This window comes from Asparagus officinalis, chromosome 10, assembly GCF_001876935.1.
Source record: "Asparagus officinalis chromosome 10, Aspof.V1, whole genome shotgun sequence".
Taxonomy (NCBI): Eukaryota; Viridiplantae; Streptophyta; class Magnoliopsida; order Asparagales; family Asparagaceae; genus Asparagus; species Asparagus officinalis.
Window position 1 is genome coordinate 29,900,415 of NC_033803.1, and position 20,335 is coordinate 29,920,749.

General features: G+C 39.7%; 1 protein-coding gene across 3 annotated transcripts; it reads left to right on the plus strand.

The window, feature by feature from the left end:
* LOC109825836 lies at positions 15,135 to 17,373 on the plus strand. 3 transcript variants are annotated; one of them, XR_002243110.1, is made up of 3 exons: positions 15,135 to 15,235; positions 15,532 to 15,659; positions 16,714 to 16,884. XR_002243110.1 is itself a non-coding variant. In XM_020392744.1 (3 exons), exons 1-3 carry the CDS (start codon positions 15,214 to 15,216, stop codon positions 17,069 to 17,071), a joined length of 240 nt encoding a protein of 79 aa, XP_020248333.1. In that variant the 5' UTR covers positions 15,135 to 15,213; the 3' UTR covers positions 17,072 to 17,373. The 3 variants fall into 3 exon arrangements, 2 of the variants coding, with proteins under 2 accessions (XP_020248333.1, XP_020248332.1); XM_020392744.1 differs by lacking the exon at positions 16,714 to 16,884 and adding an exon at positions 17,010 to 17,373 and having other exon boundaries at positions 15,532 to 15,687; XM_020392743.1 differs by lacking the exon at positions 16,714 to 16,884 and adding an exon at positions 17,010 to 17,373.

Genomic DNA, 20,335 nt, shown 5'->3' on the forward strand with positions numbered 1-20,335 from the left:
CCATGAGGATCGCTAAGCTCCTGAAGAGAAGATACACCTGTATCATGGGTCCCTCCTTTTAGGAACTTGAAGTCTTGTTCAAGTTAGAACTGAAACTGAGGGAACTCGCGATCCCCTCCTCCTTTTCTGAACCACCTGGCCTTGCTAGGAATCTTCACCACCCTTGGTGAATGTATACTTCTGAGCCCGCCTCTCGTAGATCGCATATCTATCCCATAAGTACGGATTGCCCAGTATAATCTGACAAACATCCAATGGAACTACGTCGCATGTGACCTCGTTAATATATGACTCATAGAGCGCAAATCTTACAGTGCATTGATCAACTACACTTAGCTTTTCCTCCTTCTGAATCCACCCCAATGGATAGGGCTTCAGATGCTTTACCGTCTTCAGACCCAGCTTCTGAACCAAGGCTTCGGATATCAAATTCTTCTCGCTACCCGGATCGACTATGGCATCAACCAAACTGGTCTTCACTTGCAACTTAAGAACAAAGAGCTGCTCTCTCGGGTCGTCGTCCTCTTTTGTGGCATGTTTTCCCGTCATAAGATTGAGACTGCTATTAGGCTCTGTCATCTCCGGGACTTCTTTCGGACCTTGAGCTATCATATATGCCTTTTTCTCCTCTTTCTTCTTCAACCCTCTTGGCTTGAGATGAGGATACTTCTCCCAGCACCGATCAGCTTCGTGCCCTGTCTTCTCGCAGTGACTACAAATCAGCCCTGCTTTCCCTGGATCACCCTTCTTCTTCTCCTCCTTAAACTGAGAACCACTAGACTCGCCTCCAACTTGCTTTGCATCCCCCTTTGCTTCGTTGCTCTTCTTTTGCTTGCCCTCAATGGCAATGGCCTTCACGCTCGCATCTGCAATAGTCTCGACCGTGAATAACCTCATCTCCTTTCGGATGTAATCGCTCAATCCCGCCATATACTTCATAAACACGGAATATTCCTCTGTCGCAATGTTAAGGACCATCGCCTGCTGCTGGAACTCCGTAGTGTATTCTTGAACGGTTTGATTGACCATTTGGTGCAAGCCATACCACTTGTACCAACGTTCTTCAAGGAATCCCACCGGATAGAACTGTTTCCTAAGTAGCTCCTTGAACTTGTTCCACGACACCGCCTTCTTCTCCTGCTTGCAATAGGATTTCCACCACGTCAACGCATGTCCTGAAAGCTTCAAAGTCGCGAACACAATCTTCTCTTTTGACGAATAGCCATAAAGAGTAAAATACGTCTCCATCCGCTCGATCCAGTCATCAAGCCTCTCGACGTCAACACTCCCATCATAAATAGGAATCTCCACTCTGAAATCAATCTTCAGATTCTGGTAAGAATTCTTACCCCCTTGATGTGGTGCAGCCTTGACGGTCTCGTCCTCCTCGTCGGAGCCTGAAAGCTCGCTCTCTCCACCGGACTCTATAGGTTTCTTCTTAGACCTAGAAGAAGATTCCCACTTTTCGTTCCCTCCTTGGATGAGACCGACGAGTTTTGTGAGCGTCGAACCTATCGTCTCGATCTGCTTCTCTAATGCATCAATCCTTGCTGAATTATCTCCTTTAGCCATCTTCACCTTCCTTAAATCCTGGACTCCTTCCAATGAAATAAGGATCTCGCCAAGCTTCTTGTACTGTGAGCGAGTAAGGACCATACATAGTTCCCCCCTTCACAGGATCTAGCGCTCTGATACGAACTTGATATGAGTCGCCGTGCGAGTACCCTTTGGTCGCGGAATTACCAAAAGGTGGGTTGAGAAGAGGATGACCAAAACACAAGAACAATTCAGTATAAGTCGAAGGAAAATACCTTCTCTAGATTATGAAGAACAAAAGATTACAATCTCACTAGAATCGAGAACAACCTCTCAATCCTCTCTAAACCCTAATCTCTCTTGATTAGAATCTCTCCTGATCACTTCTCTCTGACATCTGATTGTTTAGAACCCTAAAACAATCCTATTTATAGATGTGCAAACGTGGATGGCAATCTTGTAAATAAACAAGCCCAAAAGAATCAGGAATCCCTGTCAAAACAGAATCCAAAACGAAACAGGAAACCCAGAAATCACGATCTGGTCGACCGCCAGACTTGGTCCGGTCGACCGGCCAGAGAGTTTTCTCAAACCCTGCATCGTGCAGGTTTTTCGATCGACCGGCATGTGTGCTGCGGTCGACCGGCCAGAGATCTGCCAGTTACCCTGTTCTTTTGCACGTTTCGCTTCTGCTGACTTCTTCCACCGCCTTCTTTGGCTCCATCCATGCTCCTATTCCCAAGATATGAGAATCTCCTATTCTCAAGCTCCCATGAGGATCGCTAAGCTCCTGAAGAGAAGATACACCCATATCACATCCCCTATGCGTGAGCAGCATGGATTTTAAAATGTAAGTAGGTTATATTTTCTTGGTAGAAAAATGAACCCGGAATAAAAAAGAAAGAATTTGAGATTCTATCTCATAGTCTCTTGTTTGTTGGTAGAGATGAACCCAAAATCAGAAAGGAAGAATTTTATATTCTATCTCCTAGTCTTTTATTTGTTGTAAGAGATAAATCCAAAATCGGAGAGAAAGAATTTTATATTCTATTTCCTAGATGAACCCAAAATCGGAGAGGAAGAATTTTATATTCTATCTTCTGGTCTCTTGTTTGTTGGTAGAGATGAACCCAAAATCGGAGAGGAAGAATTTTATATTCTATCTCCTGGTGTAAAGGAAACTCAAAGTGGGATTTTTACTTAAAGAATCTGAATGGGTTTGAATAATCCTAACTATCATAAGGTTTGATTACTCAACTTGAAAGTGGACCTCTCGTTCGTGGAATGAATCGAGAGGAGATGGTAGTTTTGGTCCTAACTGCAGTAAGGTTTGACCAAGTGGGAGTCGAGATAATTTTACCTTTAATAGGCTAGATTGTTCAAATGGAATTGAGGCCCTTTCGTTTGTCAAAAAGGAATCTCAGTTTTGAAAGTGAACCTCTTGTTCATGAAAGGAATCGAGAGGGGATTTTGGCTTTGGTCCTAACTGTAAGAAGGTTTGACCAAATAAGAAATGAGAGCGATGTACAAATAACGATGGGAATGTTGACTTGTACACAACACCTGGTGGGAGTTTTTGGTGTTAAACAAACAGATTTGACATAAAAGGATTAACTGATTGCTATAGATCAATAAATTGAACTTTTTTTAATACTGTATCATAATTTCAACATTGGGAGTGTTCAAGATTAGATACAATGGAAGTTTGAAGGATTTTAATCCATGACAGATTTTGGTGGACCCATGGGGTTGTGAATCATCGAACTACCCCGCAATCGCACTGTGGGGGTTTTGTGAGGAAAGATCAACTGTATTTTGTCGTTGAATCTCATCTCAACAAAATGTTTGGAAAGTCACAATGGGAAGTCTTTAATCATCCTGGAAATAATTAGATAACCACAGTGAAAGAGTCTTAACCATTTTCATAACAATTAAGATTGAATTATTCAAATGACCAGTCTTCATCTAGAACAAACAACAGATCTCGAGTTATCCTAAAAATATCCTATACAGGATTCTCTAGGAACTTCTCGTTTTAAATAGGTTATCCTGAACATACTAAGGGTAGTATTTTTTTAGGAACTTCCCATTTACCGACATCATTAATTTGTTGCTATCCTGGGTGATCAAGCGATATGCACCGTTTGAATAGACTATTTCTACTACAAACGGCCCTTCCAATTTGGGTTGAAATTTTTCTTTCTTCTTGGAATTAAGAATCATGGGTCTCCGAACGGAAAGAACCAGGTCTTCTTCTTTAAAACTTCGTTCTCGAACTTTTTTATCAAACACACGAGAAATTCTAGCCTGATAAAACTCGATTTGTTGTTGAGCTTCCAAGCGCTTCTCATCTAACATCTCTAACTCTTCGAGGCGTTTTTAATGTTGTTCTTTCGTCGTCATTCTCGTAGCGAGTACGATGCGAAGAGAAGGAATTTGTATTTCTAAAGGGAGGAAGCTTCACATCCATATATTAAAGAATATGGGGTTATTCCAGTTGGCGTGCGGACAGTAGTACGATAAGCCCACAGAGCTTCACTAATTTTGTCGTCCAGACTCGCTTATTGAATTTTACAAGTTTTTCCAAAATCTTAATAATAGTCTTATTGAAAGCTTCAACTAATCCATTAGCTGTAGGATTATAAGCAGTCGATGAAACATCCTGAATTCCAAACTTGCTGTTGAATTTGATGAATGCGTTGCTAATGAATTGAGGGTCATTATCATGCACTATTTGTCTTGGGACACCATATCGATATATGATGTGGTGTTTAATGAACTTGATAACATCACTCATCTTCACTTCTTTAAGCGGGATTGCTTCAGTCTATTTTGAGAAGTAATCAGTGATCGCCAGAATGAAACGGTCACCTTTAACTAAAGATGGGAAAATTGGACCTACAATGTTCATTCCCCATATTTTGAATGGCCATAACGTCGCTGATGGGTGCAAATGTTCCAGAGGCTGGTGCATATAATTTACATGTACTTGACACGCATGACATCATCCTGCATAGTCAACTGCATCCTTTACTATGGTTGGCCAGTAATATCCCATTCTCCTAAGTCGGTCGCAGAGTTTAGGAGCGGGTTGATGTGCACCACATGTTCCATCGTGTGCCTCTTTGAGTGCCTCTTCCGCCTCTCTATTAGATAGACAACGGAGTAATAGGCCATCATACGAACATCGATATAATATTTGTGTCGTAGCATTGTAGTAAAATCTCGGTGCTCTTTGCCAAATTGAATCCCTTTCTTTTACATCTTCAGGTAAGATACCATGTAGGATATAATTGATGATAGGAAAACGCCAATCTCAAACTTCGGGTTCAACTCTCGTTGAGTGTGCTTCTTTGACAATCGAATCGTAGATTGGAAGAATGAGTTGATGAGTTCTCACTATAATTAATTGTTCTGTCTCGGGAGGCTGTGCCAAAGATACTGATAACGCAGCCAATGTGTCTGCATATGCATTTTGTAGATGTGGAATGTACTCGATGAAAAATTCCTCAAACGAGTTCGCCATCTCAATGGCTGCCTGGTGGTATGGAATCAGATCTTAATTTTTAACCTCGTACTCTCCTCGTATCTAATTGACTACCAGTTAAGAATTACCAAAAGCTTCGAGGTATTCGACCCCCAGCTCTTTAGCAAAATTAAGTCCAATTATTAATACATTATACTCCGCCACATTATTAGAACATGGTTCGGCCAACGAGTATGCTCTGGGCAATACGTGTTTTTCCGGGGAAACTAAAATGACCCCCACTCCTGAGGAAATTTTAGAACATCCGGGCTTGCTTGCTACGTTAGTTGCTCGGGAAGCTCCATCGAAGTATAATTGCCACACTTGTGTTAGACCCTAGAGGGGGTGATTAGGGTCTTATGCTAATCTAATCCGATTTAAATGCCAATTAAAAATAATTAATACGTTATCCTAGCAAGTATGAAATACAACAATATTTGTAAGCTAGGATAAGCAATGTAAACAATAAGATATATCCTATATGATGTAATATATATATATATATATGCAAGGATATATAAACTGACACAAGGGTAAACAATATGAACTAGATAGTGGATGATATAGTAATGAGCTAATGAACAATTGGCCAATATTAAGATTGATGAACATAAATATGAATGAACGCCAAAGCAGCATCAAACAAGCAATATGCATCACGCAGGATCTTGCGACCTATCCGTCCTACCGTCCTCCGCGCTCCCACTCCCGGGAGAAATCCACTAAGCTCAATCCGGTTTAGGAAGCGGAACTTCTTTACAATCAGCTCGGCTTTTCTAGCTAACGGAAAACTCTACTACAACTCACACTCTTGCATCACACATCTACACCCACTAAGTCGTTGGACCTACGCCGTGATCTCCCTGCAAGTGCTCGATTACAAGCCTTCCCTAGGCACGTCAACGCGACGCGCCAGCTACTTCTTGGGACGATCCCCGACTCTCACCACACACTGCCTCACTCGGTGTACAAGTGTATAACAAGGTGATTTTCACAATTAAGCACAATATAAGCAAATGAATTGTTCTCCTAACAAGGTGAGAACTCAATTAGGCTCAACTCAATGTCACACTATCCCACAAACCCAATTATATAATGTATGCAAATACAATAGCTCAATGGTTGTGTGTGCAAACAAAGAGTAATCAAATCAAACTAACTCAATATAAAACTAGCTTAATAAAAATGATAATCAACAAATATTATAAATAAAAGCTAGACTTGGAGTTTAGGAAAACTTCTCTAGATCAAGATGGAGAGATGGAATATAAAGCCCAACAAGAAGATGATCTCCTCCACTTGTGAAAATAATCTTCAAACCAAAAAAACTAAAACTCACTTAAACCCTTGTTTAAAACTCTTTAAACTTGTTTAAAATATTTCTTGAGTTACCTTAGAGTATGAGGGCATGGTGGTATAATATGGCTCATGAAACAACCAACCCCAAAAACCAATAAAAATACCCCCAAAACATTAAAATAAACAAAAAACAGAACTAGCTCTTACTGTAGCAACGGTCGGATGCTACAGTACTTTGGTCGACCGGTACGGTCGACCGAGAGCCATCTGCAAAGCTGAGAAACATCCAGAGACATTTCCGGTCGACCGGAGTTACTGTAGCAGTGCGCAGATGTTTTGTAAAATCAATTTAAAATAGTAAATAAACTCCAAAAATTATGAAATTTTGTGTAAATATTCTAGACATGTAGAATAACATGTCAGAGAAAGAATTTCTGAAAAATCTTTTCCCAGTTGAGAGAAATAAATGTTTGAACACAAAAATACAGTTTCTGAAAATCTGCTGTGATACACGATTTTGTAAAATCAATTAGGCACAGTAAATCAACTTCAAAAATAGTAAAATTTTGAGGGACGTTTCTAAACATGTAGATAAACATGTCAAAGACAGAATTTCTTGAATATCATTTTCCATTTATAAAAACTCATCTATTTTGTAAAACATGCACGAACAAATGCCACGAATGAAATTATGATTTTGCTAAATTCCATTAAACATAACAAATCAATTCCAAACTTGCATGAAACTTTGACGAAATGTTTGCTAAACATGAAAACAAACATGTTAGAAAAAGAATTTCTCAAATATTGCCATTTATAATTTGTGAAAAACACTGTATTCTGCAAAAGCACTAAAAGACGTATATATGAAAAACATGGCCGATTTTATTTTTGACTCAAAACAAGTTTTGAAAACTTATGGAATATTTATATGGACATAATAAAAGTTGTTTATGATGTAAATATAGTCCAAACTTATTTTGCCATAAAACACTTATAGTTAACCGAAAATCACCAAATATATATATGTGTGTGCTATGTTTGAGCTTATAGCAATTAACACACATGATATAAACCTATACTAAATATACCCAAGCAATGATTTTGATCTTCAATAAGCTTGACTTGGTAAATCTCGCCCGCGATGGAGCTTGAACTTGGATCTTGAACTTTGAATAGCAAGGCTTCACTGACATTCGCCAACCTCCTTTGGATATGATCGTTGCAAGCTTCTATTCCATCCATCCCTCCAAAACAACTTTGCTTTGCTCCTATAAATAAATACGGACAAACACAAATACTAGGACAAACAACATTAGTGGTAAATTGTTTGTTAAACATCATCAAAACAAGAAGGCCAACAACTTGCTGATTTGATGTGGTGTTAACTTCATGAGTTTCATCTGGCAGATCATCGTACAATTCGGCTGAGTCTTGTGTAGGGCTTACCGCCAAAAGATCACAAATAGCTTGTCCTTTAACTGATTTTTGCTGTTTAAAATGCAAATAATATTGGAATAAGAGTAAGGCCCACCTGGCTAAATGCCAATTCATAGAGGCCGATTGAGTCATGAACACTCGAATAGGGTTTACGTTGAAAATGACATAAATTGTCTGTCCAACTAAATAATGTCGTATTTTTTGGATCGTGAATACCAAGGCGAGACATTCTTTCTCTTTCATCGGATAGTGAGATTCAACTGCTACCAGTGTACGACTTAGATAATACACAGCTTGCTCGTGACCGTTATCACCGTCTTGTGCAGGCAATGTACTTAAGGAATGGTTTGTCGCTTTGACATAAATCAAAAACGGTCTGCCCGATTTCGATGCAACGAGAATAGACGGATTCGCTAGATATGTTTTGATATCCTCGAATACTTTTTGACAAGCCTCATCCCAAATGAATGACATGCCTTTCTTTGTGAGTTTAGAGAACGGCTGACATTTTCCGAAAAGGTTCGATATGAACCGACGGATATACGCCAATCGACCTTGTAGCCCTCTGAATTCTTTAAGATTTCTCGGGGGTTGCAATTCATGTATCGTCTTTACTTTATTAGGATCGACATGAATACCTTTTATAGTGACGACGAATCCAAGAAATTTACCGCTGGACATTCCAAGGAAGGACTTAATCGGGTTCATCTTTAATTGATGACTCCTCATAAGATCGAACATCGTCTTCAGATTGTTAATGTGGTTGTTCTTATCGTAACGTTTAACAACCAAATCATCAACATAGTATTCGACGGTCTTCCAAAGGTGTTTCTGAAAGATTTTCGTCATCGCTCGTTGGTATGTAGCACCGGCGTTCTTCAAACCAAAAGGCATAATGGTATAACAGAAGATACCAATAGGTGTTCTGAATGAAGTATGCTTTTCATCGTCTGGGTACATCTTGATTTGATTATATCCAGAAAATCCATCCATAAATGATATTCTCTCAAATCCACATGTGTTGTCAATAATAAAATCTGTAATTGGTAAAGGAAAGTTGTCTTTAGGACAGGCGGTATTCAGATCACTGAAGTCAATATAGATTCTAATTTTTCCGTTCTTTTTAAGTACTGGAACGATATTAGCCAACCAATCAGGATGTTGTTCTTCTTTGACGAAGCCCGAATCAATCAGTTTCTTGAATTCAGCTTCTATCGCCTCCATAATTTGTGGACGAAACCGTCTTTGTTATTATTTGACAGGTTTGACATCCGGTTTAATGTTAAAACTGTGCATCGATATATTTGGATCAAGTCCCGACATATCTTCGTAATTCTAAGCAAAAACATCGATATACTCTCTAATGAGGGTGATTAGTTCCTCTTTCTCATCCGACGGAAGATCATCGCTAATAAATATAGGTTTTGGATTGATTTTGTCATCCATATTAATCCGGACTACTCTATCTTCAGTAGGAGGTTCTCTTTGTTCGAATCGATCGCCATATTGAATATTCATGTAATGTATCCAGGAATCTTCCCAAGTGGGTAATTGATCATCTTCTTTAGTAGTAGTAGAATCAACTGTGGTCATGTTCGACATTAATCCTTTGAGCATTTCTCCGATGCTAGTGTCAGAATCCCAACTTGAAAAATCGGATGAATACCCATTTTTATTTGTTAACTGGTTGATGATTTACCAGCAACATTCGTCATCAGATGATGAAACATAACCCATACCCCTCCTAATGGTTGTAGTAATTATCAGGTCTTCCTTTCGGTACATAGGTAGGACGGGGTGGAACCCTGGCACCTTGACCAAAACGAAGACCTTCACCGCGTGCGAGGTCATATCCTTGTTTCTTCATGTAGTCGCTTGCTTGTGAACTATACCTAGAGAAATGTCGTCTGGGTTCTTCATCATCTGAATTGGTGTCCAAGAAGAGGTCGGGGGTTGGGGATGACTCCCCTCTTCCAAAGATTATTTCTTTTTCACCTCCTGTTTTCGCAGGTAGGATTACAGTCGTTCCGAATGAATCTTGGATCTATTTCGTCATCGTACAAGACGAACAAAGTGGCATGTGTAAATCAGGGCTGTCATACAATTTTTTGCATTATATTATCAAGACAACGCGAGTACTCTAAATCATCATTTATTATTTCATCGGTAAGTTGCCAGTTACAATTTTCATTCGACGATTCACCATCGTCAAGATTGATTACAAGAGGTTCAATGTCATTTAATACAAGACCTTCACTATAATTGAGCCCAGCTTCGGTATCAACTTCTTCTCCACTGTCCGTACCGTGGGCTGATGGTTCAGTATCGGATTCAGCATCATAAAGAAGGGAATCAGTAAAGTAATTTTCTAATCCCTTAAATGGATGCTTATCTGCGACCACCGTCTTAACTTCGTTGTTAGTGTCAACATATTTCAGACACTGATGGAGGGTAGAGGGAACTATAACATTACTGTGGATCCAAGGGCGACCCAGCAGTAAGTTATAAGAAGTCTCTGCATCAATTACATAACAAGTGACTTCTGACTTCAAGTCTCCAAGTTGACACTTCACCCGGATTTTTCACAATGGCCTAGACCTACTAGTATTGAATCCGTAGATAATAGTTCATGTGGAGGCTAGCTTGTTGGTGGGAATTCCGAGGTGGTACATCAACCTAAGTGGCATAATACTAACAGCGAAACCTGGATCAACTTGAATCCGGTTAACAACGCTTGAGCCAATATATCTGGTGAAATATAAAGGCCTATCATGCTTTGAATTTTTCACTTGCATATCTTCTTCGGTAAAAGCAATGCAAGGGAACTTCGTGGCTGCTAAATTGTAATGCTGAACTGACAACTCTGGCTCTTCAGGGGTTGGCTTAATCTGAGTAAGAAATACTTCAGAATCAGCCAATGCTTCTTGTAAAGCTTCTCTGGTATCCTTTGAAAGACGCAACAATTTATACAACGTGATCATTGCTGGGATATTGGCTAATTGAGTCATGACGTCAAAACAGAATGGAGCATTTGAACTATCTGGTTTATCTCTTCCAATCGGTCGATTGAAATGAGACTGCTTCGGAATTTAAACTTCCTTATGTTGGGGTTCTTTCTCCTTTTGTTTAGCTGTCTTTTGAGATTTTTTGGCCGTCACGAGCAGAGTTGTAACTATCCCCAGCTCTATTAAGGTTTTAGAAGGTGCAGTTTTTACCACCCCCTGCTCAGCTATTTGCTCAGATGCACTTGGGTAATTAAAGTGGTATTCATTTCCGCTCCTAGTAGTGAAAGTTTCTTGCTCCTCCTCAGAAAGCGGTAGAGCTAGGATTTCTTTATCATTTTCTTCAGGAATTACCGAGGCTTCGAATAGGACTTCTCTTTTCCTTTGCCCTTCGATTTCTTCTAGACGTAGATGTCGTCCACTGTTCATCTTTAAGCAAATCGGGATGAACCCAAAGGATTTTGTCATTTGGGGTTGTATGTGACACAAGTCCCTTTTGGCACTGTCCATGAGGGTCATCGTTGACCGTTTGCATTTTAACCTTTGATATAGGTTCGGGTTGGAACCAGGATAAAGGAACTAAATCAAAACTAATAGATACTCTATTTGCACCTACTTTCTTTTCTTTCGTCTTTGCAGTCATAATACCGACATCGATAAAGGTTTGTATTTTGTTTTTAAGACATGACACGCCTTGGTGGGATGATGAACCCTTTTGTGATATGCATAATATTTCGGATCATTAGTCTTCTTTGCTTCTTCCTGATTTGTGACCGGTGGAAGTTTGATCTTGTTGTTGTCCAAAAGATACTTAAAGATAACTGGTACTTCATCATCTTTAAAAAAAGTATTCTTTCGGGAACCTAGGTTCTGAAGTCTTAGGCTGCCTCGGAGGCAGCTGGTTCTAATGTTGTGCCAGTTGGAAGGATGATTGTTGCGGATGTTATTGATGTGATTGTTATGATGTTTGGTGAGCATCAACAGCAGTAGCAGGTCCCTTTCCTCTACCTCGAGAATTAAAATTCTGCTTTTGAGAATTAGCTGGCGGTTGACCTCTCTCTAGCTTCTTCCTTTTGAGGAACCGTTCAGCTTGTTCATCTCTCACCTTCAAATCTTTCTAAGTATTGGAGGGCACAACTCCCATGACTTCTAAGACATCCAAAGAAAGATTATTATGGCATGTCTTAAGGATAAACTCTTCGGTGAGTGGATCTCGACAGTTCACCATTTTGTTCCGGAACCGCTTGACAAAAACATCAACTGACTCCCCATCTTTTTGCTTCTCATCCAACAAAGTGCCAATAGAGACCTCGGTATCATCGTCGAAGAAATTGGTAAGAAACAATCCTTCCATATCCTCCCAGCTATTGATAAAATTGGTAAGAAACAATCCTTCCATATCCTCCCAGCTATTGATACTCCCTGGCTTAAGACGTCGGTACCAATCGAAGGCAGGCCCACGAAGGGTTCCTACGAATGACCGGACCATCAAAACTTTATTTCTGGATATTACGCCAAGATGAGACTTAAAATAAATCAAGTGCTGAGTGGGTGAACCCCTGCCATCAAAAGGAGTAAAGTTAATTTGACTAAATTTTGGAGGATAAGGAATCAAGTCTCATTCTCTCGGGTACGGATATGGGATGCCCGTTTTCTTCACTTCCTGAGCTGTCATCAGAGCATTGACTTTGTTCTCAAGATCTCGCATCTTTTTGTCTTCCTCCATATCCTTCTTCAAATAAATTTGAGAAGGTTGAGTAGACGACTTAACCGAGCCGCTCTCCGAATTGTCTTTATTAGGAAGAGGATCAGCGAAGATAGTTTCGTCCACTTTAGGATCTCTATCAACCTCAGTTATACGCACATGTATGGTATCAAGCCGGTTAGATTCAGCATTTTGACTTGATTCCGGTTGATGTTGTGTTATACGCACATGTATGGTATCAAGCCGGTTAGATTCAGCATTTTGACTTGATTCCGGTTGATGTTGTTGCGCTTGCAAATCCCTCATGTGTTGCATTGTCAACTCCATTTCAGTCTTGATTTCAGCTCTGATTTCTTCACGTTGTTTAGCTAACGCTTCCTGCAATATCTGAACTAGTTGATCCGGTGTAATTGCAAATGATTCTCTAGCTTGTCCAACACTAGATACTGTATCATCTAAGGCAACTGCAGAACAAGTATCTGATAGTTCCTCGTCTGAAGATAACCCTTCATGCATTTTCCTATAATCTCGGCGTCGACTGGCTCTTCGTTGGAGCCGTGGCATTCTTTGAGAGAGACCCTGCTCAACTCTCTCTCCTGGAGAGAAATCAGGGTCAAGGTTGACTAAATGTCGCTTTCCTCTGTCGGTCATATTAATAGTGACCTCTGGAAGTTCATCTTCTTACACAATGAGTTTCTTCTTCTTAAAATGTCTCATCTTGGGTTTTGTCGTCTCAGTGGAAAGTCTCTGAAACACAGAAACTCGTGGCGATTCAGCTTTGGAACAACCGCATTCCGACAATACTGCCTTAATGAGCCTCTCGCATCACTACAACAAATTACACTTTTCCCGACGCTTATTCCCGACGCATGGTTAAATACGTCGGTAAAAATTATATTTTCCCCGACGCTTTTAGTTAGCGTCGGCAAAAATATATTTTTCCCGACGTTTATAATTAGCGTCGCTAAAAGTGTATATTATTAGCGACGTTCTAACTTAGCGTCGGTAAAAGTTATGGATTTCCCGACGTCGCTAAAAGTCTCTTTTTCCCGACGTTCTTGTTTTGCGTCGCTAAAAGGTTACTTTTTACGACGCTGTTTCGTTCATCCACGTCGCCAAAAAAACACCCCAAATTTTTACCTATAGGCGGGAAATTTCCACCCTTTATTTTCGCGAAAAAGAGAAAAAAACTCAGAATCCCCGTTCTCTCTCTCTTTCTCTCTCTCATTAGAAAACCTGCCCCAAACCCCCGTGCTCGCCGCTTTCGTCGGAGTTCACCGCCTCCATCGGAGTTCACCGCCGCCATCGATCCCTGAAGCTCGCCGCCGCCGTCGACCCAAATCGGATCTCGCCGAATCGGATCTCGCCACCTCTCCTTCTCCTCTCCTCTTCCAAATTGAAATCCAAATTGAACGTAGAAGAGGAAAATGGCGGCGGCAGCAGCAGCTTTCCCATCTCCTCTTCAAGCTCTCTTGAATCTCGCCCAACGGTTCCGACGGGCAAAAAGCGAAGATCGAAGTTTGATTTCTGAAAACTTTCTGGCTTTTGTTTTCATGTTTATGATGTGGAAATTTGTGATCTTTCTGTAGTATTTTGCTTAATTTTTGGTACTATTAAGTTTTCTTAGTTTCGCATATGGTCACCGATAAATCGGTATTTGGCATTTGCATGCCTTGAATTTTGATGTCCGGATGGTGAAAAACAGCCATATATATTAGCTAGTTTCAGGTTTCAATTTCTAATTAATTATTACATCAAGTTCATCTTGTATGAGTCCCTTAGGAGGGAATTTGAGCCAGATTAGTCGACTAATGCCTTCGGGAAATAATAAAGCTTTTAGATGGACTTAGTCCTCACAAACAAGGGAGAAAGACTTTGTTCAAAATTATAAATTATTTATGGTTCTTTTATAATAACAAAAAATATAAATATCAATTCTAATATGTTGAGTTTAGAAGACATTGAGGATTGAAGCCAAACTGAGATTGCAGTATCCTGGTACTGCTTATTATTAGAAATAGCTAATGAACCATCATATAGATATAAAATTTATATCATGAACAAATAATGGTGCGCGTGCAGTTACAAATAAGGGAAATCAATCTCGGGTCTCAACCACGGGATCTTGTATCTAGAAGATGCATATATGTTTCTAATTAGTTATACAGAAAGAGGAACCACGATGTCAATGAGATTGAACTATGTCTCGGAAAGAAGTAAAAGTACCGACTGACAATTATTTCTTTTATCACATTGAACTGATGCACAGTAATTTTCTCTAAAAGGCTTCTTAATTTCATTATTTGTTTTGTATTTAATAAAATCCTTGTGATTTGTAAAATCGATAGATGGAAGCAACATCTCATCCCTTTGATACGATATTGGTAAAACTTTTTTGTTCTTTTTTAAGAAACAATCAGAACATTCCTTTGATCATTTTCATTTCTAGGAGCTGCTTATGATTAGTTATTTTCGCAATATGCCTTTCCCTTCCCAATGTTGTTGGTTTGTGAAACTTAAGCTGTCAGCTAGTGTTTCATCACGTTAAAGTTTACATGATGTTATGAGTTTGTTTGCGTTGCAGCATTAACAACAATTAATGATTTCATGTCTAACATTCAGGACTCTGGTACAAGTGAATCCTGTATTGGTTATTTGCCTTGTGGTATAGTGCATTCGAGATCTGACATGGAAGTAAAGCTTCTATGGCTAGCAAAGGGCTCAAAGGTTAGTAATTCTATTAGGGATTATGTCATCACAACTCATGTCTCATTGATGCTAAAATATTCCAAACCCCCTTTGTGTCCTTAGAGTTTCTTGTATGTGGTGATTTTCCTGTTACTTAGTTGCAATACTTTGGTGTTATTATGTTATGTTTCATGCTTTGGTGTTATTTTGTATGTGGTGATTTTTTTTTCATGGATGACATTTCTAGTCTCCTTTAGTACCTACCTTTTCATTTGTCTATTGCCCGTGAAATTCACTATATCTCATCTTGTTTGACTCAATTGTTTCCACTGTAGAGGAATATGGAGGCCTTGGTCCTGATTACTTGTATCACTGTATAGCAATGGAAGAAATAAGTCGTGCTTCTGGATCTGTTTGCATTAATCAATTTGGTTGCAGTCCTTGGATTTTTAGGGACTTTGAGGTTAGTGGGAGAACTCATCTGTTGAAAGGTAAATTACGTTTCATTTTCCTTTTCATTATTTTGATAATAAAGAGAGCATATGAGGGAGATGCTATTGTGTGTTTTATTTGATTATTTACACTTAATTCTATACATGCAAGAGCCTTTAGAGTTCCTATTGCTTCCACTGCAGATCCATGAGTTCGATTATTGAGCTTTAGAATTATTGATATCAGGTCCATGAATTTCATCTGCACTTACATATGTGCCTTCCACCGGTTCCAAACAAACTTCAAAATGATAGAATTACAGATTTAATAGCCATTCTTGCTTAAGACAACTTTCTATATATCTAAAGAGTTGCATTTAGCTCATACAAATGGATTAAACAATGACTCAGATTCACATAAAATGCACGTTTGTTTGTTGGTTGGTTTTCTTGAACGGATTTGGTTAGGTTTGCATTGCCAACATAAGTTATTGCATAGTAATTGTTTGTGGAGGATGTGTAATGAATGATGTTGCCAACATACATCCATGATGTTGCAGCTCATCAATGAGAAGCCTCAAGTGATTCAAGAGTACGTGTCTTAAAAAGCAATTCCAAATTAGTAGATAATTACCAAACTAGAGAGGGTCTTGAGAGTGAAACTAAGAGGAAAGAAATAATTTGCCCGGTACAAAGTTCGTATTTATGGAACTTCGACATCTAAAGCAAATGGTTCTATTTTGATTTTGAGCAGCTTGAATTGGTTATAGTGTATATGAAGTGTGGAGCTGGTTTTTTGTCTTTTTACATGTTGTATCCTCTATTGCGTTGTTTTCTTGTGTCTAATGAATGAGGTTGGTAGAGGCTTTTGTTTGCTTTTCTCTGTTGTTGCCTCAAATATTTAAACTCATGTAGTTTCTTAATATGCATCACGTGCAACGCACGTATGACATACTAGTGTAACTAAAAGAATGAAAACACTTGACTTCTGGAGTTCAAGTGAAATAATTTTAAGAAAGCAAAAAATGAGGTCTGATGCTAAATATATTTTTCAAAAATCTGAAGCTGAAGCATATGTCTCCGCAGAGTAAGGGTAAAAGACTTGCCACAAGGATGTTCCTATAGAAGCTATTTTATTCCTATAGAAGGAGAGATAGCTGAAGCTTATGCTGATAATAAAGAACGAATGTTGAAGAAGAAAATACTAGTTGGAGATGGATGGGTTAGGGTGTCTGTAATTTCCTTTTTGCGTAATTTTCAAATGCATTTAGTTTCTTTCTGCATGATCTTTGCTATGATTTTGCTTGAAAATCTTGCTTTTGTTTTAAACTGTATAGAAGACTGTTTAATCAAAGAACTGATATCTTTAACATCTCTAACAGGAAATAATCAAAGAACTGATGGAAAGACTACCACACATGAAAGAGCTTATGAATATGTTTAGTGGCCCTGATAGAGTGACTGCAAAGCAACAAATGCAGGAGTTAGACAGAGTCGCAAAAACTCTACCAGAGAATATACCTTCATCTGTGAAGAGGTTCACTGATCGTGCCGTTCTTTCACTTTAAGTTTTCTTTTTTTCAACTTAGTTTAGTTTCCTGTAAATCTTATAATGTGTCATTCTCTGAAATGGAAAACAATGAATATGGCAAACTGGAATATTTAAACAGGTCTTTGAGTGTTGATTTGGAAATGGAAATGAATGTAATTATTTTGCAATGGGAGCAAATTCTTTGTTTATCATAATATGCAACTTGTTTGGAGTATAATTTGATGTTTGGTTTCTTTGTTGATATGAATGGGAGTAAATTTTTTGTGGATGTTCAGGTACAATGTAGGCTTGTAGTTGACAGAAATGATATTACTTTTGGCGATGCAAATTAGTATCGACAAAATTATACTTTTTACCGTTGCTAAAAATTATACTTTTGCCGACGCTATCTTGCGTCGGTAAAAGTATAGCTTTTAGCGACGCTATCTTGCGTTGCCAAAAGTATAGCTTTTAGCGACGCTTCATTATGCGTCGCTAAAAGCTACACTTTTGCCGACGCTACCTTACGTTGACAATAGTATAGCTTTTAGCGACGCTATCTTGCGTCGCCAAAAGTATAGCTTTTAGCGACGCAGAGTGAAGCGTCGCTAAAAGTTATACTTTTAGCGACGCAGGATAGCGTCGCTAAAAGCTAAACTTTTGCCGACGCATAGCTTTTGCCGACGCTGCATGCGTCGCCAAAAGTACACTTTTGCCGACGTAAAATATTATGCGTCGCTAAAAAATACACTTTTCCCGACGCATGACGCGTCGCCAAAAGTATACTTTTGGCGACGCAGTGTATTTGCGTCGCCAAATACTTTCCTTGACGCACTTTTGGCGACGCGTTAGCGACGCTGCATTTTGCGTCAGGAAAGATTTTTCCCGACGTTTTTTAAACTTTTGCCGACGTTTTTGTTTCGTCGGTAATGTTGTATTTTGTTGTAGTGCATGCGCAATGAGACTCTGTTTCTCTAGCAACCCTTTTTCGTGACTTATTAGTTTGATAGTACAGCTCATCATTACCATGATTCGAGCAACCTATCTTTTGCCTTTTGAACCTTATTAACATGCACAGGATGACTTATCATCACGTCTGAGCGATCCAAGGTTATGTGTTTACACCCCACCCCCTGTGAGTGTGGAGTCTTTACAGGCCCTAAAAGAGAGTGAATTAGTATCTTCTCTTTTTGGGCTTGTTTTGTTTTGATAGGAGGATACTTACGACCCCCAGTATAAGAATTTACTCGGGATTCGTTTATCGGACCCAAGCGTTCTTTAATTGAAGCTCTGCCTCGATCATCAGTTAAAGGACCGAGACGATCCGCCATTGTAACTTTGAATTTTGACAGGTCAGGACTGACCCAATGCTTCACTGGTGATGGAATAAACATAGTTGCAGTAGAGGGATCAGGAGTGGACGTTGACGGGGCCGAAGGGGTGATTTTGTGAACTTTCTCTTGGTCGCGGCAGGGGTAAGCGTCACGGTCGAATGGTGTGCCGCAATAGTGGAAACTGTCGCAGTTGGAAGAAGTGTCGTGACAGTTGTGACTGCCGCGGTTAAAGGGCTTGCCGTGACAGTATGGACTGTCGTGTTTGAAGGACTTGTCGTGGCAGTATAGACTGTTGTGGTTAAGGGCTGAATCTCCTTAATCCAATTTTTGTGCATGTTCAGTTTTGGGAATCCAAACTTTGCAATTCTTTGGTGATTCTTCAGACACCATTTCTTTCTTCCCTTCTTGCGTTCATTCACGAAGGGCACAGGTACGAGCAGCGTTTACACGATGCTTTTGTATGCATTCTTTGAGGGTCGAACGAGCCCTTTTGATGAAAGTCCATTCTTCTGTCGTGAGTTGTGCAGAAATGTGAGTGGTTTACTGTTGAGGCAACTGGTTCGCTCGTTGCTTCTTCAACTCTAGGTCCACGTAGTAGCGAGCCCCGTCGGTTTTTTCTAAGGCTTTAGCCAATTGACCAGCACGACGCTGACGACCAGCGCGACGCTGACGCCCCGTCGGTTTTTTCTAAGGCTTTAGCCAATTGACCAGCACGACGCTGACGACCAGCGCGACGCTGACGTTGTCTCTGTCGAGCCCTCTTCGTCGGCCAATTGACCAGCACGACGCTGACGACCAGCGCGACGCTGACGTTGTCTCTGTCGAGCCCTCTTCGTCAGTACCGATAAGCTTTGATTTAATGACCCCTTAATTAGAGAATGGTCATTTGGAGCAGAGATGTTGCTAGCAGAGTCCTTGGTAATGATCGGGTAAGAATCCTACCCGTAGTCTTTATCGGAGTTAAAGACTGATAAACCTTCTTAGAAGATAAAATCTTCCTGCATTTACGAGGCGAAGAAAATTTTGAGGATGAGGATGACAGATACTCCTCAAATTTTGTTTTGAGGATGAGGATGACAGATACTCCTCAAATTTTGCCTGATCGAACTCATATTCGATCTCTTCATTAATCATAATCTTGATCGGCTATGACGCAACAGTCTCGGTAGCGAGACCGTTGACTCCCACTGTGGTTGCCAGTTCGTTTTCTTCGAAAGGTTATTTTAAAATGGAATCCATTAAAACTTCAATTGCTTACAATGAATTACACAATAAAATAAGAAAATTACAACTCTCTAGAAAATAACACAGGAATTGTTTATCAACTCCTATTTTTGTGGGGACTTTGCCTGTGCCGGAAGTGCGTTAACTCGTGGACCACCAATTCACAAGATTCTGATTGAATTGTGAAAGGCTTTGGGGATTCTCTCTTTGTTTATCGAAGTTAGAATTTGAAGTAAATATCTTATCGGTGTAAGATGTTCACTCTTCCAAAGATTAAGTCAAGGCTTAAATCTATAGGAATCAACGAAAGATTCTTGGAAGTATTTTTGAGGAATTAAGACTCTCTTGCTCAAAATTAGTCAAATGCCCAAGATTATTTGCTCTAATCTGCTCTCTGTCCTTGATTTCGTGTGTAAATAGGTATTTATAGGGATAGGGGTGCATAACAGTGGAAATGGAAGCAATATAACTAACCAGAAAAATTCTCTTTGGGCGCGGTAGCCATCACTGACGCGGCCTTTAGCGCGTCAGTCTCCACTGCCGCGACTGAAGAGGCAGTTTCAGCTACGTTCTGCCACATTTATAACTGTCTTCCCATGACTTTAAACTCACGAAATGC